Below are 26,701 nucleotides of genomic sequence, written 5' to 3'. Positions count from 1 at the left end.
TCGGGGTGCCGGGACCACGCCTCCGAGTCGGACACTTCTCAGGGGCCCCTCGAACACGAGGGGTGGCGTCTCCATCCGCTGTTTGGTGTTCCGTGTCCAGGTGCCGGTCCCGGGGCTCGAACTCGGGGCCTTACCGCTCGCCGGGCTCCGTGGGTGCCAGGCAGGCGTGCTCCTCGAGCCACGCCTTGGGCCCGTCCGATTCGCGGCTCTGAAGCCCCGGACGGCGGGCAGGCCGACGGACGACTCCCGGCCGCCGTTCCGCGCGGCTCGACCCGCGGCGGCGCCTGAGGGGGAAGAAACCTCCGCGGCCGCAGCCGCGCGCCCGCAGTCGGCTTCCACTTGGCTCCTCTCCCCGCCCTCTTCGCACGCGGCCTCTGGATTGGCTGCGCGGCCGCCAGCTCGCGCTGCCATTGGCCAAGAGCCTGCGGGGGGCGTGGGCAGAGAGAGATTCACCCCCGGCGTCCGGAACGCGGAGCGTCCTTTTGTCCGGCTGAGGAGCTCGACCCGGTGCGGCCTGAGCGGCGGCGGCGGCGGCGGCGGACGCGGCCGGCGCAGGTACGCGGCGCCGCGGCGGCGGGCCGAGTGGAGACCGAGCTCCGCGGCGAGGCGTCCGGCTGTGGCAGGAAGCCGTCCGCGGGGTGGTTCTTGAGGGGTCGGAGGAGCGTTGGCGGGCCCCCATCGCGGACACCCCCGCGGACGGTTCCCGCTCTCCGGATAGCCTCGCGACTGGGCCCCCTCCCCGAAGACCCCGCCGCGAACGGTTTCCCCACCCGGAGACCCCGCGGCCAGGTCCCCGCCCCGAGGACCCCCGCGAGCGGCTCCGCACCCGGAGCCCCCTCCGACCGGCCCCACCCCGGAGACGCCCGCGAACGGCTCCCCACCCCGGAGACCCTGGCGGGCTGTCGGGGTCCTTTCTGGCCGGCGGCGGAGTATCAGAGGTACTAGGGGACTTGGTCATTCAAGGTGGAGTATCAGAGGTACTAGGGGACTTGGTCATTCAAGGTGGAGTATCAGAGGTACTAGGGGACTTTTAGTCATTCAAGGCTGGGAGTGTAGCCTGAGTGGTTCAGGGCGTGCAGAAACCTCTGGTCAGACCTCTCACCCCGCGAAGAAGCAAAAAGGAATCAGCGAAAAAGCGCACATATCCATGCACCTCTGAGGAGATTTCCCCTGTAAGGGGATGCTGTGAGTGGACCTCCTTTTTTTTTTAATTTGCCTGGCCTGGGGCTTTGAATTCAGGGCCTGGGCGCTGTCCCTGAGCTTCTTTTGCTCAAGGCTAGCACTCTACCACTTGAGCCACAGCACCACTGTTGATGTGGTATTGAGGAATCGACCCAGAACTTCACTCAACCACTAAGCCACATTCCCAGTCCTGGCCCCTTTATTCTGGTGATGATTAAAGAAAAACATGCAACAAAACCAGTTTTCTAGAGAGTGCAGTTTGGAGGATCAGATTCAGCTGTGGGGCTGATAAGCAGAGGAAGCAACTAATTGCCATTCTGCTTTCCCATGCCACCATCTTAAATCTGCACAGTCAGGGTAACTCTTCTGAAAATGTGAGTTCTGGACTTGTATACCATTAATTTTGTTTTTATTTTTTTTTGGGTCTGGTTGTGGGGCCTGAACTCTGGGCCTGGGCCCTGTCCCTCAGCTCTTCAGCTCAAGGCTAGCACTCTACCACTTGAGCCACAGCGCCACTTCTGGCTTTTTTCTTTTTGCTTATGTGGTGCTGAGGAATCGAACCCAGGGCCTCATGCATGCAAGGCAAGTGCTCTACCACTGAGCCACCTTCCCAGCCCTATACCATTAATTTTTACCAAAAAAAAAAAAAATCATCTCCTTAATAATGCCTTGCCTTCCAACAGGACTGCTTCCTGTTCTCAAATTTCCCACTAAAAGCATCCCTATGATGGTTATCTCCACAGACATGCATTCAATATTTGCCCTATCATTTACCCTGAGAAATTCCTGTTAAGGAATTTGACACCAATTTATGTATACTTATTCTAGACTGTAACTCAGTTCTGTTTTGTTGTACCAGTACTGGAGCTTGAACTCAGGGCCTCAAACTTAGGCATGTTTTTTTTTCCACTCAGGCCTGGCACTCTACCATTTGAGTACAGCTCCACTTAAGGTTTTTTTGTTGGTTATTTGGAGGTAACAGTCTCACGGACTTTTCGTCCCAGGCTGGCTTCAAACTGTGATCCTCAGATCTGAGCCTTATGAGTAGCTAGGATTACAGGCATGAGGCACCAGGTTCTTAAAACTGGTTTCTTTAGGATTTTGTCACACCTGTAGCTGCTTAGTGATCTGTGACATTCCTATTTGCCGAAGAAAAGGAGATGATTTATGTAACAACCTATTCAAAACACAAAAGGAGCATCTAAATGAAGCACCAAGTATATACACGGAATTCAGTTCTTATGAGCTGTGCCTTTCATCCTAGCTTGCTTATACCTTACTCATTTTTAGAACTGTTGGTGGGATCGAACCTCATTAATCTACTTAATTCTCAGTATTATCTCCATGTATCTGCAGACTATGTAACACAAAATTGAGTTCTGTCACAACAGAAGAGCATGAGCAGTGTATTATTGAAAAGATGTATGTGGTCCATGGACTGCTGCGATCGAGATTCATCTTGAATTTTTCTGTTCTTGTTTTATCCACCTTGTACCTTGTATCAGTCTTTAGTACCACCATATGTCCTTATTACTGGAATTTCAGGTGTATGTCTCCATTCCCAATTTAAACTTGCCCAAATTGGCTTCCAGTGGTGACAGTGGTGATTCTCCCATTGGATGAATTGTTAAAGAGATTATCTTTTCTTGTGTTGTTGGTTGTGGGGCTTGAACCCAGGGCCCAGGCATTGTCCCTGACCTCTTTTGCTCAAGGGTAGCACTCTACCACTTTGAGCCAAAGCACCACTTCCTGTTTTTTTGGAGGTTAATCCGTGCCTGGATTGGCTCAGAACAGCAGTCCTCAGATCTCAGCCTCCAGAGTAGCTAGGATTACAGGCATCAGCCACCAGTGCCTGGCTAAGAGAGATGGTCTTTAAACAATATTAAGAGAGTAATGGTAGGGCTGGGAATATAGCTTAGTGGTAGAATGCTTGCCTAGCATGCATAAAGCCCTGGGTTCCATTCCTCACTACCACATAAACAGAAAAGGCCCGAAGTAGTGCTGTGGCTCAAGTCGTAGAGTGCTAGCCTTGAGCAAAAGAAGCTCACGGACAGTGCCCAGGCCCTGAGTTCAAGCCTCAGGACTGGCAAAAAAACAAAGGAGTAATGGTTGAAGAAATGATAATAAGTACTATTGTAATCAATTTAGGGAAGACCAAGGTTAGATTGATAATTCCAGTACAAAATACTGTGTAAGAAAGAATTCCAGCTACTCATTAGGATCTAGCCCAGCGCCAGTCAAGTGATAAAGTGCCTTCCTCCACCATTTGTAAGGACCTGGGTTTAATCCATAGGCTATCACAGATAAAAACAAACAACAAGAGTTGGGGACAACTCAATTGGTAGAGGGCTAGTCCAGCATCCATATGGCTTTGGTTTTAGTCCTTATCATTTAAATGAATGAATGGATGTGGGAGTGTATTTAACAGGTTTTTAGAGAATAAGTTGCTGAAATTAGTTTAAGATAATTGCCAGTAGGCATTTGAGAGTCTGAAAAGTAACACCTGTATTTCATTAGAACACTTTTACTAACTTTGTACTAGTACTTAGATAAACTTTGCTAATCTAACAGCAACGTTCTCCTAGTGTTTATATAATGCTGCTTTTATTAGTCCACGGAATAATGTGTGTTCCTGGAATTAACCTTTACATGGCACAAATGGGTCTCTAAAAAGGTCTTATTTTGTTGACCATTACCTGTTACGGCACTTGTCTCTGTAATCCTAACTACTAAGATCTGGAGGATCTGTTTGAAGCCAGCTCGGCAGAAAAATCTGTGTGACTCCATCTCTAAAAATAACTAGCAAAAAGTCAGGCTGGAAGAATGCTTCAAGTAGTAGAGCACCAGCTGTACACGCAAGTGGAACAAGCACGAGGCCCTGAATTAAGAGCCTGAAAAGAGAAAAATGGGCTTTTATTTCAACACTTGAACAAGAACAACCAATCAAAGCCAGAGTGGAAAGGAATAATGACAATGATGAAATGGAATACTGTTAATACCAAGCTAACAAGGCAGAGTAAGTGCTTTGAAAATTTCACTAAACTATCAAAAAAGAAAAGCAGCACTGTCGGTTGTAAATGTAAATAGAGACTACTATGAAAAATTTATGCTGATAAATCTGAAATTGAAGAATAACTAAAATTAACAGAGTAAGATAGATAAAATATGACTGGTTATATCTATTTAAAAATTCAAGCTGGGTGCCAGTGGCTCACCCCTGTAATCCTAGCTACTTAGGAAGCTACGATCTGAGGATCACAATTCAGAGCCAGCCGGGGTAGGAAAGTCCATGAGACACTTAACCACCCAGGAAAAAAAAAACCGGAAGTGGCGCTGTGGCTCAACTGGTAGAGCACTTGCCTTGAACTGAAGAGCTGAGGGACAGTACCTAGACCCAGAGTTCAAGCCCCATGACTGAAAAAATAAAAAAGACAAAAAGTTCATCCAGGTATAGGTGACTCACACCTGTTGTAATCCTAGCTACTTAGGAGGCTGAGATCTGAGGAGCATAGTTTGAAGCCAGCCAGGGCAGGAAAGTCCATAGGACTCTTATTCCAATTAACTAGCAAAAAGCTGGAAGTGGATGTATGGCCCAAGTGGTGGGGCTCTAGCCTTGAGCACAAAAGGTCAAGCACAGCACCCATGTGCTAACTTCAAGCCCCAGAACTGGCATAAAGTGAGGTTTGAGCAGAAAAAACAAGCGAGGGTGAGTTCAAGGCCAGGTACCAACATGTATATGTGCGTGCGCGCGCGCGCGCGCACACACACACACACACACACATACACGTGCACAAAGCCATATGACATCCCCTAACCCATATGGCTTTTAAGAACAGATAGAGTATGTTGGGCAGATAATGTTGGGCAGGTACACAGGATCAAGGATAATTCTTGTCCCAGGAAGAATTAAGTGGGAGACCACATGGTTTCATCGTGCTTCTCAGAATCACGTGCAATCTAAAACTTCATCCATGTCTAACAGTTATAATCTTACCTACTCAGAAGGCTGAGATCTGAGGATCAGGGTTCAAAGCCAGACCACGCAGGAAAGTCCATGAGACTCTTACCTACAATTCACCAGAAAGCTGGAAGTGGAGTTGTGGCTCAAGTGTTAAAGCACTAGCCTTGGAGCCAAAAGAGCTAGTGACAGCACCCAGGTCCTTTGTTCAAGCCCCAGGATTGTCACAAAAAGAAACAACAGCCAGGTATTGCTGACTCACATCTGTAATCCTAGCTACTCAGGACTCAGATCTTAGGAAGCCAAATGGAAGCCGACCCAGGCAGGAAAGTCTGTGAGATTCTTATTTACAATTAACCACCAAAAAATAAATTAATAAAAACCAGAAGTATAGCTGTGGCTCAAGTAATTGGTAGAGTGCCCAGGCCTTGAGTTCAAGTCCCAGTGCTGGCACACAAAAAAAAAAACGTGTATCATTTACTTCTGGGATTTTCTATTTAGTATTTTTAGACTAGGTATAAGAAAAGGCCAAATGCATAGAATTTTAACATTACTAGAAAATTTCCAAACAAAAAGCTATACTAGAAATATGGTTCAAGTGGTAGATCACCAGCCATGAGCACAAAAGCTGAGCAAAAAATGTTAGGAGGTGAGTTTAATGCCCAATACAAACAGAGAAAACAAAGTGGAAATATGTGCTTTTCTCAGATATAGAAAAGATAAAGCCCTGATACTGGAGTTTCCAGTAAAGGCATTAAGACCAGAAAAAGAAACAGGATTGGCAAGAAAGCAATTGTGACACAATTACCTAGGTAGACTATCCTGAAGAACTATTAGACTTCATTAATTAGTTGAAGGTGTAAACATTTTAAACAATTGCTTTGACCTGAGTATCTCCTATTCCTAATCTCTGCTACTTGGGAGTCATGTATATCTTGAAGAGCACTTTTTAGCAAAAAGATTCTGAGACCCAATCTTAACCAGTAGCCACACCTTGTGGACTGTCTCTGTCTTCTTTGCTATATACCCCAGCTTTGCTGAAGTGTAAAATTAGATCATGCTCCAAGCAAACATGAGCATTTATCCAAAAAATGACTTTAAAAAGGCCTGTAGCTCAAATCTCAGATGGTAGCAAAAATGAGGCCCTAAATTCAAACCTCAAATACCAAGAAGGAAAACAAAACCAAAAAATTAAATTTTAATGTAATTGAATCAGGTTTAAAAATGACACCATTTAACACCATTAAAAAAGAATCTAATGCAAAGAATCTAATACAATGTGCTGTTACTTTTAAGTGTATTAAACCAGCCATGGATCTCTGTGATAAAAGCAACCTGATACTAGTGAATGATTTTTTAATTGTTGAATTTGGTTAGCAAGTATTTTATGTAGGAGATTTGGCTCTATGTTACATGGAAAAGATTGGTCTATAATTCTCTCTTGGTTGGGTCCCTGTCTGGTTTTGGGGTTGTGTAATACTGGCTTCATAGAATGTTTGGTAGTGACTTCCTTTCTATTTTATGGAAAAGTTTCTTTAAAGTTCTTACAGAAGTCAGCTGTGAATCCATGGAGACAGACTTTGTTGGGAGACTATTATTGCTTCAATATGAGTCTATTTAATTGGTTTGTATTTGTTCAGACTTGGCAACTGGCATACCTCTTGAAATTTATTCCTTAAGTGAAATAACTCAGGATTAGAGAGATAAACAACACATATTGTCTCCTTATGTGGAAGTTAGATGCAAATTATAAACGTGAAATCATAAACAGGGCTATACACAGAGTGAGGAATGCTAGAGGAGGACTGTAATGATGTAACTCCTTAAACAACTAATGAGCACTTTAACAAATGACTACCGGAAAGCTGAAACATGTTTTGTCGGGAAGGGGGGGATGTCAAGGGGAATAGAGGCAGATGAATAGAGAAGTAAGGGTGAATACAGTCATTATAGTCAATGGGTGTGTGTGTGTGTGTGTGTGTGTGTGTGTGTGTGTGTGTGTGTGTGTGTGTGTGTGTGTGTGTGTGTGTGTGTGTGTGTGTGTGTGTGTGTGTGTGTGTGTGTGTGTGTGTGTGGAGCTATAGGGCTGGGAAGGTGGCTCAGTGGTAGAGTGCTTGACTTGCATGCATGAGGCCCTAGGTTCGATTCCTCAGCACCACATAAGCAGAAAAACCTGGAAGTGGCATTATGGCTCAAGTGGTAGGGTGCTTGCCTTGAGCTGAAGAGCGCCAGAGGGACAGTGGCCAGGCCTAGAGTTCAGGTCCCATGATGACAAAAAAAAAGAAGGGAGCCATATGAATGGGAATGGGAAAGGATAGGGGAGAACAGTGGAAGGGCTGACATTGATAAAGATGCATTGTGCTTATAATCTACCTTGTTGAACTGAAACTTTTCTACAGCTACTTAAAATTCTATATTGTACATACATATGCATGTATTAATACATCTTAGAATAAGGTTCAGTGTCAAGCCTCGATAAACAAATCTGAGACCCATTTCTAATAATCTGTGGGAAAAAAAAACAGAAGTGAAGGTGTTCCTAGTGTAGGAAAGCAAGCCACACCCAGCAAGAGCAGCAGGCCTTGAGTTTTTATGCCCGGAGTTTTTATGTATGTATGTGTGTGTGCATGCACACACACACACACCCCTAATCCCTAGGGCAATTAAAGTATACAGGAAAAGGAATGAGACATTGAGCAAAGTATAATTGGAGAGAGAAATCCAGCTTTTAATAATGATACCAAATGTGACTGGATCTAATAAGGTACCTGAAATCATCAGACCAGAAGTAACACCAACATCCTTCTAAATACTGTTTAATGGGAGCATTTTAAGTTCAGAGATGCAAAAGATAAACATAAACTCATAGAAAAACAGTAACAAATCTAGAGTGGCCATACTAATATCAGACAAAATTAGCTAAAATAAAAGGTATTGTTAAAGATATAAAGAGATACCTTTTATAATGGAACCCCCCCCCCACACACACACACTCACTCACACCCGTCTTGGGCTGGGAAAGTGGCTTAGTGGTAGAGTGCCTGCCTAATATGCATGAAGCCCTGGGTTCAATTCTTCAGTACCACATAAACAGAAAAGGCTGGAAGTGGCACTGTGGCTCAAGTGGTAGAGTGCTATCCTTGAGCAAAAGAAGCTCAGAGACAGTGCCCAGGCCCTGAGTTCAAGCCCTAGGACTGGCAAAAAAAAAATCAACTCCCCATAAACTTTTAGTGACCACAACTAAGTATATAAGGGAAGCACTGACAGAATTGAAGGAGGAAATACAATTGACTGATGATACACTAGTTTCACAGTTGGTAAAAACTAGCCAGATTAGCACAAAAATCACAAGACTCAAAAAACACTTCAACTAGACTTAGGAGTGACATCTTGTCAACACTCAGCCCATCACCAGCAGAATGAACAATTTTTGTTGGAGACAAGATCTCATTTGTGTTTCTCTTTTTGAGAAATGGTTTCTCTGTAGTACAGTCTGGCCTGAAATTCAAATTTCTTAGCATTCCAAGTGCTGAGGTCATGGTACTAATAACCATACCTGGCAGAATACACAGTATACTGGTGACAGTATTTTTCCATAAGAAAGACATTGCAGGAAAATACCATAGTCCACTATAAAGTCCAGGCTGGCCTTGACCTCATGAAAAACTCATCTCAAATTCCCAAGTGTTGGGATTATAGGTGTCTACCACCATATCCAGCTTCTGTTATACATTTCAAGGTACCAATACACAAATTTGTCCAAGAAGCAGAAGGAACAATTCACAAATCATACTTGAGGCCAGTTTTATCATGATACCAAAAGGAGACGTCACAAGAAATGAAATTTCAGAGCAATCCCTCATGATTCTAGAGGGGAAAATGCTAAGCAAAATATTAGCAATTTGAGAACAGAAGTATAGAGGAGGGATTTTTGTATCATCACATGAAATGAGATTAATTGTAGGAATGCAAGGTTGGTTTTCAACCCAGTCATGTCTGTCCATGGTCAATATAGTAGAGAACAAAGTATATGTTTTGTATTTACAAGAGGTTTGTCAAGATATAACACTATTAGTCTAGGAGTATCTTAGTAGCCAATTAAGCCAGGCATGATTGGTATTATCCCAGCTATTTCTGTACCTGTGAAAAAGAAAAAAAAAATGGAGTATGGGGGAGTAGCTTACTGATAGAGAGCTTTCATACCTTGTCAAGGGTCTGCTTTTGATTCCCTGAATTAAAAGACAAAGTTGCCAGGTGTGGGGCACACGCCTGTAGTCCTAGCTATTTAGGAGGCTGAGATTTGAGAATCACAGTTCAAAGCCAGCCCAGGCAGAAAAGTCCATGAGACTCTTACCTCCAATCAACTATCAGAAAACCAGAAGTAGCACTATGGCTCAAAGTGCCTTGAGCAAAAAAGGTCAGGAACAGTGCCCAGGCCCTAAGTTCAAGCCCCATAACACCAAAAAGAAAAAAAAGTTGATGAATGTATTATTATGTATGCTTACATAAGTGTATATATAGAGACACATACATCTTTCAGCCATGCTCATCTGTTTTCTTTCTGGGAAATAAAGAATTTCTTGAAGACACAATGTAGTCATATAGGAAAAATTGACTTCTGTAGGTAGATTAGAATATTCGTTGGTACTATTTGGTTTTATGGCATTTCTACATGTCAGGTCCTATGGTAGTATTGAGAGTTTGAACTCAGGCTCTGTGCTTGGTGCTGTATTTGAGAGACACAACCTCAGTTCCTTTGGTTTAGGCCTCCCAATCTCTTCCTGTCAAGTAGTTGAGATTACAGGCATGAGCTACCAAACTTGAGCACTTGTCAGGATTTTTTAATATGATTTCTTGTATTTACTTATTTTGTCTAGTCATCTCAACCTTAGGATCTTGACAAATCTTGTAAATGTTCCTTATCTAGTGATTCTTTTAAAATAAAAAATATACAAAAGCTTGAAGTATGAAATGAAAAAGTTATTCGGGTGGTTTTGGGTAGTTTATTGACATCTTAAGTTTTAGGATCTGTCTTATGTTCATTAAAGATTTTGAGACTTACATATTATTAAATTGGCATTCTCTTTGACCTGATATCTTGTGAATCTTCATGCTTTCTTATTCCTGACTAGTGGTAATTCCTCCTGTACTACCACTAATTTTGGAAATTTGGCCTTAAGAAAGCTTGAGAAAAAGGAGCTACTGTTTGTAGAAAAATGTAATGATATACAGAGTACATTATGAACATATGAAACTTAATCTTTTTTTTTTTTTGCTAATTGATAATAAGAGCCTCACAGACTTTTTTGCCCAAACTGTCTCAGATCTCAGCCTCATGAGTAGCTTGGATTACAGGCATGAACCATTCATGCCCACCTGTCAATGAATAATTTTGATTCAGTGAAGAAATACATTTAAATGCCATATCTTAAATTTTAGGATATGAAGATGGCAAGTCCAGGTAAAATTAAACAGAAGATATTAAAAGCAAAAAAAACAATGCCTGTAAGTTGCCGGAAGCAAATAGAGGTCCTGAATAAGTCAAGAAATGTTGACACTCTGAAGAAAACTATGGGGAATAATAGTCCAACTGGTAATGAGAATTTAAGTACTGTGGTTATAAATAGCAAATACAGGCATTCTGAACATGGTAGTTTCTCACTGGAGTCTAACAAAAAACTAGTATTTTCACAGAAAAATGTGCACCCTAAGAATATACAACCACTAGAAGAAATTATTGATTCAAAAACAAGATTGGAAAGTGTTGCTGCCCAAGTCACATGTCTTTATCAAAAGCCAAGAAAAGCAATAGATTCCCTCAGCAAATTATCTGTACAGGAGACAAAACCTTCACAGAAAACACACAAAACTCATTGTAAAGACCAGGCAAATGGAACAAAATCCATTTTTGAATATGAAGAGAATTATAATAAACCTACTTGCTGTCTTCCTGCTGTATTGAGTGGTATAGTTCAAAACACCTTGGATAATGAGAGAAATGATAAAATGATTTCCAATTTAAAAAGAAACTCCAATTCAGAGTCTCATGAGAAAAGGCAAAATGGCATTTTAAGTGTAGATTCCTGTTTTGTGCCAGCTGAGAAAACACCTAACCTGGTCAGTTCAGTCAGCACCAGCAACTATGCTGCTTCCAATTCGAAGACTGAAGAACCCTGTAGACCCCATACTGTCAACATTTCAAATTGTAAGCCTGCAGACTCATCACTTGACACTGTTTGTATTAACAGTAAGTATTTACATTTGAATCTGTTGGTGAAATTAAAAGTCAATTTCCTTTGAGAAATTTTGAAGCTCAAATATACAAGTAAGGAATGTACCACAGGACAGTAAAAGATGACAATCACCTAAAAGTATTTTGTTTGTGGACTTTGTTGCTGGTGGCGGTGGTGGTGGGTGGGAGTAGTGGTATTGGTGGTGGTGTGTGGTGGGGGTTGGAGTCTAGGGCTTGAACTCAGGGCCTGGACACACTCATTTGGCTTTTTCATTCGAGGCTGGTACTCTTACCACTTCAGTGGTAAATCTCATTAAAGTAGTAAGGTATTTACATTTGTTATTGAAGTGGATTTAACAGATGAGGCCCTCAAAATCATTTGGTTGATAGGAAAGACATCAGTGTTTCTCACTGGATACTCAAGGCTCATTTGCCTGTAGGGAGAATTTTGTATAGTCCTCAGATGATGTTATAAGTATCTAAATGGCCCATGGTAAATAGGTCCCTGACCCTTGATGTAGAAAATATCAAATTCATAGGATTTTTGTTTAGTTTACAAAGTAGTCATTTGATAACATAAATTTCAAATTCCTTAAAAATAAGATCACTTACTAAGAATATGTTGGCCTAAGTAACTGTTTATAAGAATACTAAAGTAGAGGATTTATTGGTTGTGTCTTTTTTCTTTTGATTTGCTTTTCCTTTTTTGAAAGGATCTCTGTAATCTTAGTCCTCCTGCATCTGCCTCTACATCACCGCATTCAGCTGTTATATATTATGTAAAAATTATTATTATTTTTGTCAGATGTGGGGCTTGAACTCTGGGCCTGGGTGCTGTCCCTCAGCTCTTCATCTCAAGGCAAGCGCTTTACCACTTGAGCTACAGCTCCACTTCCGGTTTTCTAGTGGTTTATTGGAGATAGGAGTCTCACGGTCTTTCCTGCCCAGGCTGGCTTTGAACCATGATCTTCCGATCTCAGCCTCCTGAGTAGGATTACAGGCGTGAGCCACCAGCGCCCGGCTTTATGTAAAAATTATGGAAGGAGTATATCTGCCACCAGAGCTATCCCCAAGTTAGCTCCCACTTAAAAAACAAGTAGTTTGTAGAGTTGTTTTTATGTAGATACATTCTTCTTTTTTTTTTTTAAATGAAAATGTTACGGTCATTTATTTGGCTTATCTTTTTACTTAATGGGACCATAAATTAAGAGAATTCCTATTTCCTTCTTTAGAAGGAATCTTATTGCTGATCTTTATCTCCTCCAGGCCATAATCAAAAGAAGAGGATGTTTTCAGAAAACAAAGAAAATGTTAAACGCATGAAAACTTCAGAGCCAATTAATGGAAATAATTGTGTAGCTCTGGATAAGCAGACCGCAATACTAGAACTGGTAAATTGATGGGGCTTAAATACGTGCTTCAGATACTTGGTTTTGATAAGTAAAAAATATGAGAAGTTGGCTAATTTTTTTATAGTGACATAGTACAGATGACTAATGGAATTAGAACATTAGTTTTTTATGCAACAGTCTCATTATTACCTTATTTGTTATTAAAAAAAATTATAAGCTTGTGGCTCACACCTGTAATGCTAACTACTCAGGAGGCTAAGATCTGAGGATCACAGCTTGAAGCCAGCAGGTGCAAGAAAGTCTGAGAGTCTTATCTCTTAAACTAAAAAACAAAAACCAAAGTCCAGGGACAGTCCCCAGGCTCAGAGTTCAAGCCCTACAACTGGCAAAGAACTTAGCTATCATCATGCAGCAAACATTTATTGATCCTCTACCAATCAGTAGACAAGGGCAAAAACCTGAATTGTAACTTCTCAAAGACCATGTAGTTTGTTGATGGTAGGTCTCAAATTGTGTGATCTCTTTAACTGTAGATCATCCAACATTTGTGCTGGGCTCTGTTTTTCATAGGAGAGCTCTTTCTTTTTTAATGAAATACTAGCTTTCAATTATGGTCATTAAAAGAGAGACATGTAATATAATCTCATAGTTATGTGTGATATATTATGGAACAATTAGGATATTAAAAAGCTAAATCAATCAAAATAAATTTCATTTGTAACTTGTCTATATAAATATTGGGTGTGTTCTATTGATTTTCTCATTTTCCAAAACTTGATGATATATAGTAATATAAATAAATACAGACATAAAAGTAACGTGCAATTTTTCATTATAGTAAATTCAGAAGAAACAGCTATTTTTATTAAATTTATTTTTATTGTGAAAATACTGTACAGAGGGGTTACAATTACATGGGCAAGGTAATGAGTACATTTCTTTTTTTTGGGGGGGGGGGGTCCGGTCGTGGGGCCTGAACTCTGGGCCTGGGCACTGTCCCTCAGCTCTTCAGCTCAAGGCTAGTGCTCTACCACTTGAGCCACAGCGCCACTTCTGGCATTTTTTTTTTTTTTTGCTTATGTGGTGCTGAGGAATCGAACCCAAGGCCTCGTGCATGCAAGGCAAGCACTCTACCACTGAGCCACCTTCCCAGCCCCATGAGTACATTTCTTATCAAGCATTGTTGCCTCCTCCTTTGTTTCCCCTTACTGTCCCTTCCCATCTCCCACCCCCAATTCGTTTTTTGACATAATGTCTTGTATATCTCATTGTTGCAATGGGTCTACCTTCCCCTCCACAAATTATATCTATATCAAATACAGTGAGAACAGGGGTTATACCGTGGGGGAGGGACATACAAAGCAACAAAAAAATCATAAATATGTTAGAAACAATAGCAAGAATGAAAAAACATTTGAGTCCTTATCTTGGGCTTCATTTTGCCTAACATCAACTTATCTGACCATTTCTGCTTTTCTCAGATATATACTAGTTATTGCAAACAAGGGAAACTATGGGACCTATGTTTTTTTGGGCCTGGCTTACTTAATATACTTTTTTCCAAGTCTTTCCATTTCGTAACAAATGGGGCAATGTCATTCTTTCTGATGGAGGCATACAATTCCACTGTGTATATATACCACATTTTCTTGATCCATTCATCTACTGAGGAGCATCTGGGTTGGTTCCATATCTTAGCTATGGTAAATAATGACAGCTATTTTTAAAAGTAGGGAATAAAATTGCTCTTAAAACAGAAACCTGGAAGTGTTTTGTGTTTTGTTTTTAATAATTCTAGGTCAGACATGTGATTCGACAGGAGGTACATAGTATAGATTACAAACTATTTGATAGCAAACTGAATGAATTGAATGACCGAATTGGGAAGACACAGTGCAAGAGTAAACATGAAGCACTAGCTGTTCAACTCTTCGTAAGTCTCTAATTTTGTTTTAAAACATGAATTTGGGATCTGAGATATAGCTCAGTATTACAGTGCTTGCCTGAATTGCACAAAACCCTGAATCCGATCCTTAGCACCGCTTGGATCCCAATAAAAGTAGAATTTGGTAATGTCTTATGAAGGACAAGTAATTAAAGGAACTTCCAAATTTGATTCGTGGGCATAGGACTTATTTAAGTTTGCATTGAGAATAGAGTTTATTATTGTCTCTTGAGAAATATACTCTTAGAACTATTAAGAATTCTACATCAATTGATGAGCTCAGCCTAGTTGGTAGTTTCTTTTCAATTTTAATATATCTTTTATTAGGGCGTCAGTAACTTGTTATAAATGCTCTAGGAAATTTTTTTATTTTACTCTTCTGGGGTTACTTGCTGATTTGTGTTAAAAGTTTTTCACAGCCATGCACTGCTGTGTCACACCTGTAATCCTAGCTACTCTGGGGGCTAAGATCTGAGGACAGGCAGAAAATCCCCCCATGAAATTCCACCAAAAAGCCAGAAGTGGGGGCATGAATCAAGTGGTAGATTACTTGCCTTGCTTGAAAGAGCTAAAGAAAACAGCACCTAGGCCCTGAGTTTGAGCCCCAGAATCTTTCATTATGTATCCAGGATGGCCTTGAACTCTTTTTTTCTTTTTTTTTTTTGGTCAGTCATGGGGCTTGAACTCTGGACCTGGGCACTGTCCCTTAGCTCTTCAGCTCAAGGCCAGCCCTTTACCACTTGAGCCACAGTGCCACTTCCCGGTTTCTGGTGGTTTATAAGAGTCTCACAGACTTTCCTACCCCGGCTGGTTTTGAGCTTTGATCCTCATATCTCAGCCTCCTCCGGAGTAGCTAGGATTATAGGTGTGAGCCACAGGTACCCAGCTGGCCTTGAACTCTTTTTTTTTGTTTGTTTGTTTTTTGGGGTGTGGTCATGGGGCCTGAACTCTGGGCCTGGGCGCTGTCCCTCAGCTCTTCAGCTTTAGGCCAGCGCTCTACCACTTGAGCCATAGCGCCACATCCGGTTTTTTTCTTTTTGCTTATGTGGTGCTGAGGAATCGAACCCAGGGCCTCTGGCATGCAAGGCAAGCCCTCTACCACTGAGCCACCTTCCCAGCCCTGGCCTTGAACTCTTGATCCTCTTCTGCCTCCTTTTTGTGGACATGAAATCCCAGTCTCTTCCACTCTTGAGTATCTTGCAAGCACAAAAATCCAATTTGAGTCTTTTTTTTTTTTTAATGTCATCAACTCTCCATATCTGGATTCTGCAGTTGTGTGTGAATTTCATGGTGAAAGAAAGTAGTACCATGGTGCTTTCAAATTGCAGTGAACAGGTTAACTTAGTTGTCTAGTGGGTTATGAAGTTTCTCATTTCTAATGTCATCTAAAAGATTTGGGACTAGTTACTTTTTGTCTTATCATTTTACTTTTTGTGTTCCATTATTACTCAAGTTTTAAAAAGAAAAATATACATAGATTGAAATATTCAGGTAAAAATGTGTGCCTACTGAATACCTGAAATCTGCTGAGTAGATACCTAAGTATCACAAGATTTTTTTTTTAGCAAATTATTTTTCCTGTACCTCTCTTTCTTTAATATTGTGGTTTGATATTTAAATTTTTCTTTGTTCCAGGAGAAAATATCACGGTTAAAGAGACGTATTAAAACGGTATTACATCAGATAAATTGTCTGGAGCCAGAGACATTGTCCAGTAACACAGCACATGAGGTTGGTGACTCTTAAGTAGGATTATAAAAGATGAATATATTGCTAGGCAAGAAGAGAATCTTTAAAGAATAATAGTATATTTTTACTATATATTTAGTGTATATTACTATATACTATATATACATGTACATATATATAAAACCATATAACTATTTCTTCCAATGTTTTAACACATTTTTCAGATAAAATATGCTTATCGAATATATAACATTTCAGAATTCTGCCTTAATGTGTCTACTTTATTGTTCATGCTATCCATTATTGTGCTATCAGTAGATTCTTTTTTTTTTTTTTTTTTTTTTTTTTGGGTCTGGTCGTGGGGCCTGAACTCTGGGCCTGGGCGCTGTCCCTCAGCTCTTCAGCTCAAGGCTAGCGCTCTACCACTTGAGCCACAGCGCCACTTCCGGCTTTTTTCTTTTTGCTTATGTGGTGCTGAGGAATCGAACCCAGGGCCTCAGGCATGCAAGGCAAGCGCTCTACTACTGAGCCACCTTCCCAGCCCCAGTAGATTCTTATAAATTGGTTAATGTATACATATATTTTAAGTGCTATAAGTGTGAACTGAATGTTTCAGCCACAGTTTTCAACAAGTTCACTAGGTAGAAATGTGGTCTTTATTAGAAGTATAACTTAAATTAAAATGTTTTGGTTTGGTTTGGTTTTAGGTTTTGGGTTTGATGTGGGGTGGCAGTGGGAGGGTGGTGAGAGGCGGAAGTATTAGTACTTGGGCTTGAACCCAGGGTCTGGACACTGTCCCTTAGCTCTTTCACTTAAGATTGGTACTTGAACCATAGTTCCACTTCTAGTGGTGGTTTTGTTGGTTAATCAGTGAAAAGAGTCAGATTTGTCTGTGCCTGCTAGCTTTGAACCACAATCCTGATATCGTCCTTCTGAGTAACTAGGATTATAGGCATGAGCCATCAACACCTGCCTTGTTTTGTTATTTTCTAGTTTGTAAAACTTAAGCTAATAGAAATAAAATGTTTCCTAATGACCTGGGTGTTAATTTTCTCTCCTTTTCATGAAAGCTAGAAAGTTGTTACTTTGTTGTTCATTAAAATTCATTTTGGCAGAGAATATTCATCAGCCATAATAAATACATAAAATTTTAAATGTACACATAAATACATGTAATTTAAATACCTATAATTTAATATTTTGCCATACATAGGCAAGAATATTTTTAGAGTATTTTCTATGAAATTTCACGTATAATTAATTTTACCCTCCACTCAACTGCTTTTCCTTCATGCATTTATTAGACTTCAAAGGCAGAAACTATGACTTTGGGTGAGAATCAAAAGTCAGTTGATAATCCAAATGAAAGAACAACTTCTGTGAACTGTGCACCTGTTAAAGCAAGTAGAAGGATGAATTCATCGCCAGATTGTGTGGAGTTTGTTCCCAAAAGGTAGGCATTTCTGTTAAAATGCATAATTTTTAAAATCTAAACATATGATTATAAATAGAGCCATTTCTCAATGAAGCAAGATAGTTGAACAGTTCATCTTCGCAGGAACACTTTTGCTTCCTTGTGAAGGAAATTGGTTCTCTAAAGCCATTATTATTGTTTTAATGACTAACAGTGTGAATGGGTCAAGTCATGAGTTGTTTTAGTATTTCCCACATCTGGTAAATGATTAATAAAACATTCATTCAGTTCCTTTCATGTTGAAAAAAAGTCGTACCATGGTGCTTTCAAACTTCAGTGAACAGGTTAACTTAGTGGTCTAGTGGGTTATGAAGTTTCTAATTTCTAATGTCCTCTAAAAGACTTGGGACTACTTACTTAAAATGTCTTACCATTTTACTTTTTATGTGTTCCGTTACTGCACAAGTTTTAAAAAGAAAAAAATACGTAAACAAATGTTAATGAATAAAACAATAACGTTTCAGGAACACTGCCTTTCCTCTCCCTAATTACTGCTCATCCCCAGATGCAGTAAGACAATGGAGAAATGGTTCACATCTATGCATTCTCAGTAGATTCGTGGTATCTGGGCATTTCACACATAGAACTGATTAACAAGCTTTCCTGATCATTCCATGATACTGATGTTCCTATTTTGGTTCTGAGGCAGGAAGCTTCTGTGAAGCAGCTGCTGTGGTGCAGGCAGAGTCAGATCTCTGTGACTCTTTGTAGCACTCAGGGATGTTTTTTTGCATGTTCTCAAACATAAAGTAACAAAAATTGAAAACAATGTTCTATTGGTAGAAATGAAAAAGTGAAGACCTTTTTTTATTTTGGGTCCAGTCGTGGGCCTGAAACCTGAGCCTGGGTGCTGCCCCTCAGCTCTTCAGCTCAAGGCTAGCACTCTACCACTTGAGCCACAGAGCCACTTCCGGGTTTTTTCTTTTTGCTTATGTGGTGCTGAGGAATCGAATCCAGGGCCTCAGGCATGCAAGGCAAGCGCTCTACCACTGAGCCACCTTCCCAGCCCCGTGAAAACCTTTTTTTAAAATAGCACTGTATACCCTTGTTTGAGACATCAAGATACTAAGTTTGAGTCCCACCTAAAAAATGAGAAAAGAAAAAAACCAGCCTTGTAAGGATTGGAAGAATGGCTCACTTGGTAGAATGCTAACCAATGAACGAAAGTGTCAGATATAGAGATCAAGTCTCCATCTCAGACCTATTTAAAAAAAAAAAAAAAAGAAGAAGGAGAGAAAAGAGACAGCAAGAATGAGAGAATATAGAATGCAGTGGAAGAAAGGAAGGTCCATGAGACTTCATATCTAATTAGCTAGGAAAAAGCCAGACAGGAATTTTGGCTCAAATGGTAGAGCATCAGGCATAAGCATACCAAGCAAGCACAAAGCTTTGAGTTCAAACCTCAGTATCAGCTAAAAATTAAAGGATTCATAAAGAAGGAGTACCTATGTCCCAGGCCTGTAATCCTAGCTACACAGCTACACAGGAGGCTGAGATCTGAGTTTTGAAGCCAGCCTAGGCAGGAAAGTGGCAAAAAAAAAAAAAAAAAAAACCAGAACTGGAGCTGTGGCTCAAGTGGTATAGAGCATTCACCTTGAGCAAAAAAGCTCAGGGACAACACCTAGTCCCTGAGTTTAAGCCCTAGGGCCCACAGAAAAAAATTTCAGTTAAACAAAATGTTAAAACATGTTATGAAATATTAACTTAGAAGAATTGTAACTACTAATTGCATGTTTACAGCCTAATATTGCATGTTTAGTTTATTTCCATTTTTGATTTTTTTTTACCATTTTAGTAACGATGATGTTATGTTGATTTCTGTGGAGAGTCCTAATGTAACAACTCCAGTTACATCAGATCCAACAGGTATCTTAAGTTAATTGGAATATAACCTTATCAAATAGAAACCTTAAATATTTAAAATGATGAGTAGCTTTTTAAAAACTGCAAAGTCCACTCCAATGTTCTGATTTATACACATACCTCAAGAAATGATACCTTAATATAATTGACATTCTCTTTTAAATTTGTTTTATTTATTTATAATCTTTCATTTCTTTATTGTTTGTGTAATTATTTTATGATTTATTTGCATAATGGTTTGCATGTGCGTTGTTTTTAATTACTTGTTGGTGGTAGTGGTGGTTTGTTTTGTCTACAAGTTATCTTCTTTAGAAGGAAACAAAGGGATCTAGGCTAGGTCTTTTGGGGGGGTGGGGGGGTCCGGTCATGGGGCCTGAACTCTGGGCCTGGGCGCTGTCCCTCAGCTCTTCAGCTCAAGGCTAGCGCTCTACCACAAGCCACAGCGCTACTTCCGGCTTTTTTCTTTTTGCTTATATGGTGCTGAGGAATCGAACCCAGGGCCTCATGCATGCAAGGCAAGCGCTCTACCACTGAGCCACCTTCCCAGCCCTAGGCTAGGTCTTAATGAGATCTTATCTAAATACAGCATCCTACCTCAGCTTCCTGAGTAATTATAATATGTGACACCATAGCCAGCCTTAGGATATCATACACTCTTATTTTAGACCTAAAAGTTTGTTCATTACTTCTGTGGGGTTTTTTGTTGTTTTTTTGTTGTTGTTGTTGGTCATAGGGCTTGAACTCTGAGCCTGAGCGCTGTCCCTCAGCTCTTCAGCTCAAGGTTAGCACTCTACTATTTGAGCCACAGTTTATTGGAGCTTCACAGCCTTTCCTACCCTGGCTGATTTTGAACCTCGATCCTCAGATCTCAGCCTCCTGAGTAGCAAGGCTTACAGGCATGAGCTGCCGGCACCCAGTATTACTTCTTCTTTTTAAACTTTACAGGTCTAGTGCTCTAGTTCTTCTATTTTTAAATCATCATCTTGCGTGGTCCAGTTTCTTACCTGAAATTCTCTATTTTCGTTTTATGTTTTAGATGTATTAGAATGTTTGGACCTTAATTTCAGGAAGCTTTGTTGCACTTAACAAAGCTACTTAATTGTCTCCATAGTTTTAAATCAGTGAGGTAGAAGCCACAGTGGGTGGCTTCCTACTGGTCCCAGGAAGAAGGTATGACAGTCTATTTGAAAGCTACCTTGAATAAGGCCTTGTTGCAATTCCAAGCTTATTTTATTCAAATGCTAAAATAATTTTCAGATGAATTTTCAAAAAGAGATACAGAATTATGCAAAATAAAATATTTTTTACCTCGAATTAACTTTTTTTATACTAGACTGTCAAATTCTGTCTATCTAGTCACTTCAGTTACGCCATCAACAGTTAATTAGCATCCCCATTGTTCCTGTGTCTCCGCATCCATATATTCTGAAGTCCATAAATATTTAATAGCTCAATAATCTTGCCAAATGTATTCATACTTTAATAATTTTCTTTCAGATATTAGAAAAATTACATCAAACAATTCCAGCAACTCATCTAATGATGAAATTCAAGTTAGGGTGGGTAACAATTACTGTCTTTGAACATTGCTCATTTGAATATGTTAGAACCAGGATCTTTGTTATTAATGCATGTGAATGACTTAGTTTTGTCATTCATTCACTGGCTGTTTCCTGAAAGTGGAGTTCGTTGTCTCCTGGGACACAGTGGAGTAGTTCCAAGTTCCAAGCCAGCATGCACATTGAAAACCACATAGCAGATAAATATACTTCCCAACCAGGCTCGTGTACCAGATCCATTACAGTCTTTGTTGCCTATTCAAAAGCTATGAAGTAATTTTAAGAACTTCTCTTCTATAGTAGTGCTCAATTAAGCTATAAGAAAGTGCAATTTCTAGCTTTTAAATGTTCATTTAGAACTTAGAGAGGGGGTAGCTCAGTGATAGAGAAATGGGTCACATTCAAAAGGCTCTGTGTTTCAGACTCAGCATTAAGAAACAAATGTTTATAAAAACGTACATGTGTTTCACTTTTTAAAAACATTTTCTGCTATTAAATCAAACCCAAGTTACTTGTTTTTTGTTTTACAACTGTTTAGGCTGTCAGGAAGAGGAAGCTTGGTTTTGTTATTGACTTAACATCAGAAGACCTGTTCAACAGCAACACAGGTAAAGGATTTTTAACTCTTTTTTAAGAAAAGGGGAAGAGTAAAAACTTAAAATGTACTGATCCCATTTTTGAAGCCAAAGTGTGTCAGGTGCATATGTTCAAAATTCTGTACAGTTGTATGAAGTGTAGACTGATGTGACTGCCCCACAAAGTACAGAGCTGTTCCATTGCCACAAGGTCCCTGACACGTACCCTTTATGCCCACCCATTCCTTACCATGATCCTTAACCCCTGACAACCACTAATGTGTATTTCCTTGTAAATGTTATATACGCCAGGCACAAGTGGCTCATGCTTATATACTAGCTACTCGGGAGGCTGAGATCTGAGGATTGCAGTGCAAAGTGAGCCCAGGCGAGAAGGTCCATGAGAGTCTTATTTCCAATAAATTCAGAAAAAGCTGGAAGTGGCTCTGTGGCTCAAGTGGTAGGTGCTAGCTTTGAACAAAAAGCTCAGAGACAGCTCATAGGCCCAGAGTTCAAGCCCCAGATCAAATATCATTTCAAATGAAATAAAATTGAAATTAAAATTTCATTAAAAAATGAAATAAGCCCCTGAATTCAATAATTTGGCCTCAAATGATCAAGTCTCAATGGAGAAACCCAAATAATGGGGGGAAAAATCAAGGCAACAAGTTGCCTCAAACATCCATAATCAATAAAATCTGAGTGTACACGTAAGGGCCTCTAGATCACCATTATAAGGCCAAGCCTGAGCCATGGGTATAGGAGAAGATGTGTAAGCTAAAGGTATATATAGCAGATACAATAATAGCAGCAATCCTAACCAGTCACAACAGAGGTCATTTGGGCACAGGAAACTTTCAGCAAATCAAAACCACAAGATCATTTAAGATACCCTCTACACATATTATGCTGAAAGCACGAAATATACAGAATAAAGAATGTTAAATGTTGCAGGAGAGAAGTGACAAATCACACATAAAGACAAACCTACTAGAATAATAGAGTTGCCATGAGAAACTAAAACCAAAGAAGAATGAAAACAATGCTCCAAGCTCTGAAAGAAAATAGTTGTTGGGCTGGGAAGGTGGCTCAGTGGTAGAGCACTTGCCTTGCATGCATGAGGCCCTGGGTTCGATTCCTCAGCACCACATAAGCAAAAAGAAAAAAAAAGCTGGAAGTGGCTCTGTGGCTCAAGTGGTAGAGCGCTCGCCTTGAGCTGAAGAGCTGAGGGACAGCGCCCAGGCCCAGAGTTCAGGCCCCACGACCGGACCTTCCCCCCACCCCCCCAAAAAAAAATAGTTGAATAGTTGTCAGCTTATATTTGTATATTCAGCAAAACCATCTTTCATTATGGAAGAATAAAAACCATTAAAAATGAACACACACCTGTAATCCTAACTATTGAGGAGGCTGAGACCTGAGGATCAAGGTTCAAAGACAGCCCAGGCAGGAAAGTCCGTAAGGCTCTCATCTCCAATTAGTCACCAGAAAACTGGAAGTGGCACTGTGATTCAAAATGGTAGAGTGCTAGACTTGAGCTAAAGAGTTCACAGGCAGTGCCTAGACCCAGAGTTCAAGCCCCATGACTGACAAAAACAAAAGGAAAGAAAAGAAAACTAGCTGGGCACTGGTGGCTCATGCCAGTAATCCTATCTACTCATGAGGCTGAGATCTGAGGGTTGTGGTTTGAAGCAAGGAAAGCCAGAAGTGGGGCTGTAGCTCAATGTGGTAGAGCATTAGTTGTTGTTCTTAGTGGTGGTGGTAGATTGTTTTTTTTGTTTTTGTTTTTGTTTTGTTTTTTGTGCTTTTTTGTCATGGGGCTTGAACTCGGCCTGGGTGCTGTCCCTCAGCTCTTCAGCTCAAGGCTAGCGCTCTACCACTTGAGCCACAGCAAATACTTTGTGCCCTTTGGAATCACTTTGCCAGAGTCAGGGTCTTGTTTTCTTTGTTCAGTCTTGGAGTATACTAATCACCTGAATATGTAGGCATGGTCACTTGGGAGATAGCTGCTCTGTTTTCTTATTGTAAATGTTGCACCTTATGAGAGAATGTAAGATTTAAGACTGCAATAGTGCTTAGGTGCTTTTAATCAAGCTATTCATTAGTTGTATATCTCTGGATTCCTAGCTGCTTTTTCCATCCTTTATCCAGTCTCTCCTGTGTAATAATGACTTTATGGTTTTAATTCTAACAGATGCTTATTTGTGGTTTATTTTCTGGAAATCAAACATAAGGCCTTATTGCATGGTAGGCAAGTGCTTACCACTAAACTAACCCCACCACCACCACTACCCCTGCCCCACCAAGCCCTAAGTTTTTCTTCTTAAACTTTGTATGTTTCTTCACAGAAATTCCAGAAGTCACCCTTGGGTCTTCTCACAAACCTGTTTCAAACTCAGAAGAAAAGACTTCAATGGCCAAAAATGGAAGTGAGGTATGCTCTTTATAGGATCTTCATTCTATGTTGAGTGGGAAGGGATTGTTCGCTGTCTGGTGTGCACTGTGCTGGTTCAGGGCCTGGGCGCTGTCCCTGAGCTGCTTTTGCTCAAGGCTGGCACTCTACCACTTGAGCCACAGTGCCACTTCTGGCTTTTTCTTGTTTCCTTTTTTTTTGCCAGTTCTGGGGCTTGAACTCAGGGCCTGGATACTGTCCATGAGCTTCTTTTGCTCAAGGCTAGCACTCTAGCCATGGTGCTACCTCTGGCTTTATCTGTTTATGTGGTGCTGAGGAATCAAACTCAGAGGGCTTCATGCATGCTAGGCAAGCACTCTATCACTAAGCCCAGCTCCCAGCTTTTTCTGTGATTAATTGGCAAAGAGAGTCTAATGGGCTTTTCTGCTCAGGTAGGCTTTGAACCATGATCCTCAGATCTAAGCCTCCTGAGTAGCTAGGATTACAGGCATGAGCCTTAATAGCAATTTAAAATGTGTTCTTATGAGCCTACTTGTTCACACATGTAAAATAACTCAGATAAATTTTCCAAAAGCTACAGAAATGAAACACATTTCTTGTCTGGCACATTAAGAAATTTCATTTTAAAAGTAATAGCCACTGTTGATGAGGGTGAAGGGAAATGGCTGCTTAAGCCCTGACAGTTTACACAGGCATGAGACATGCACTTTAACCACATTCTGGATTAGTGACCATTTACACTATGAAAATCTTCACTTCTTTGATGGTGTCCTCATGCTGAAGCATGAATTCAGCTTCATAGCCTCTTGAAATCACCTTTTTAAATTTTTCATATAAAGGCTGAAAAATGGGAACTAGATTAGTAACCACTGTGATTGACTACTCAGGACCCGCCCAGTGAGCCTGCTAAACCTCTTCACAAATATGCTTTTAGAATTTAGATGCCTTTGATCACCTGCCACCTCTCCCAGAAGCACCATTACCGCTCCCTGAGCTGGCAGACAAGAGCCGAGACACACTTCCTCCCCAGAAGGCTGAGCTGAAGGTGAAATGGGTGCTGAAACCCCTGGGCATTGCCCTGACTTGGAATATCAGCAAGATCAACCCCAAGTGTGCTCCCGTGGAGAGCTACCACCTCTTCCTGTGCCATGAAAACGCCAACAGTCAGCTGATTTGGAAGAAGATTGGAGAAATTAAAGCTTTACCTCTCCCGATGGCCTGCACTTTATCTCAGTTTCTGGTTTCCAACAAATACTACTTTACTGTGCAGTCCAAAGATATTTTTGGGCGATATGGACCATTTTGTGATATAAAATGTATTCCTGGGCTTTCTAAAACCCTTAAGAGTCTTTAGGCTATGTATTCCATGTTGTTTTCTTTTTTCATATTTGTTGTTTACAGTGTTGCTGTGATACTATTTGTTATTTTGCCGGTGATACTATTTGTTATTTTGCCGGGCCAGTTCAGACCGAACCCTTTTATGGAAATAGTTTTCCTTCCCATATTGTGAGTTGTAGTTTCATGATCTTCTAATTTACATTCAGTACATTCTCCAGTGTATATGTTCTCGAGCATACATGATTGTGAACCATGTTGCTATGTTCTAATTCCTTTGATGCCTATGGTGCTGCTACTTATGTGACCTGCTAAGGGTCAGGGTTTTTGTTATGATTGTTGTTGTTTGTATATTTATTTAAAAAACAATCGCTGGGCACCCGTCACTCATAGCTATAATACTAGCTGCTCGAGAGACTGAGGTCTGGAGTTGGAAACTAGCCTGGGTAGGAAAAGCCACAAGTGGAGCCATGGCTCTGAGTTCAAGTCAATCGACACATCCTTCTCTACCCCAGAAAAGCTATGGAGTCAGCCCTTCACTGAGGCCAGATCGTGCCTGCAGTACATCTTCAGGAAGATTCATGCAAATGTCTTCCTATTCTGTTTCAGTTCTAAGAGGGCTGCAGATTTGGGCCCTTTCTCTTTATTTATTTATTTCTTTTTAAAAATTAATTTAATTTTATTGTAAAGGTGATGTACACAGGAGTTAGTTACATAAGTAAGGTTATGAGTACATTTCTTGTTGAATAGTATTATCCCTTCCCTCCTTTTCTCACACTTTCCACTCCTCCAACTCCCCCACCCCACCTTGTTTTTTGTTTTTGTTGGCCATGACAATCATTTTAAGGAATAGTCTGGAGGATTTGTCTATATGGTTATGTATAAAATTGTTAAACATGGTGTGCTTTGCACACAAAAATATTGTCATAAAACCATTGTCTAGCCTGCTGTTTCAGTTGTGAAGTTATCATCCTTAAGATTTAAGGGTTTAATTTGCTGAATGTTACCCTTTGCAAATTTCCTGGTTGTCAGCATTATCAGCGAACAAAACATACTGAAAGGGGCTTAGTGGATGAGTCTCACACAAGGCCCTTCCCTAGGGAACATTGAAGGAAGTACACATG

The 26,701-nt window shown here is 40.6% G+C and overlaps 1 protein-coding gene across 1 annotated transcript; it reads left to right on the top strand.

Moving 5' to 3' along the window:
- The first annotated feature begins 475 nt into the window (after positions 1-475).
- Atf7ip2 (activating transcription factor 7 interacting protein 2) lies at positions 476-26,277 on the top strand. The gene is made up of 11 exons (XM_042698330.1): positions 476-555; positions 10,580-11,387; positions 12,639-12,763; positions 14,523-14,657; positions 16,305-16,400; positions 17,663-17,811; positions 19,628-19,698; positions 21,193-21,254; positions 21,793-21,862; positions 24,178-24,263; positions 25,177-26,277. Exons 2-11 carry the CDS (start codon positions 10,583-10,585, stop codon positions 25,594-25,596), a joined length of 2,019 nt encoding a protein of 672 aa, XP_042554264.1. The 5' UTR covers positions 476-555; positions 10,580-10,582; the 3' UTR covers positions 25,597-26,277.
- Positions 26,278-26,701: the final 424 nt, after the last annotated feature.

The sequence above is a fragment of the Dipodomys spectabilis genome, unplaced genomic scaffold, assembly GCF_019054845.1.
Source record: "Dipodomys spectabilis isolate Male_0828 unplaced genomic scaffold, ASM1905484v1 ptg000231l, whole genome shotgun sequence".
NCBI lineage: Eukaryota > Metazoa > Chordata > Mammalia > Rodentia > Heteromyidae > Dipodomys > Dipodomys spectabilis.
The sequence above is the reverse complement of the archived record's forward strand: the minus strand, read 5'-3'. Positions and strand labels throughout refer to the sequence as shown.

What these genes read in the sequence shown, in the direction of transcription:
- Atf7ip2 (XM_042698330.1), top strand. Translation starts at nt 10,583, where the DNA reads ATGAAGATGGCAAGTCCAGGTAAAATTAAACAGAAGATATTAAAAGCA. An exon ending in AGTTACATCAGATCCAACAG is followed by an intron (nt 19,699 to 21,192) that starts GTATCTTAAGTT and finishes ATTTTCTTTCAG; the next exon opens with ATATTAGAAAAATTACATCA. An exon ending in CCTGTTCAACAGCAACACAG is followed by an intron (nt 21,863 to 24,177) that starts GTAAAGGATTTT and finishes GTTTCTTCACAG; the next exon opens with AAATTCCAGAAGTCACCCTT.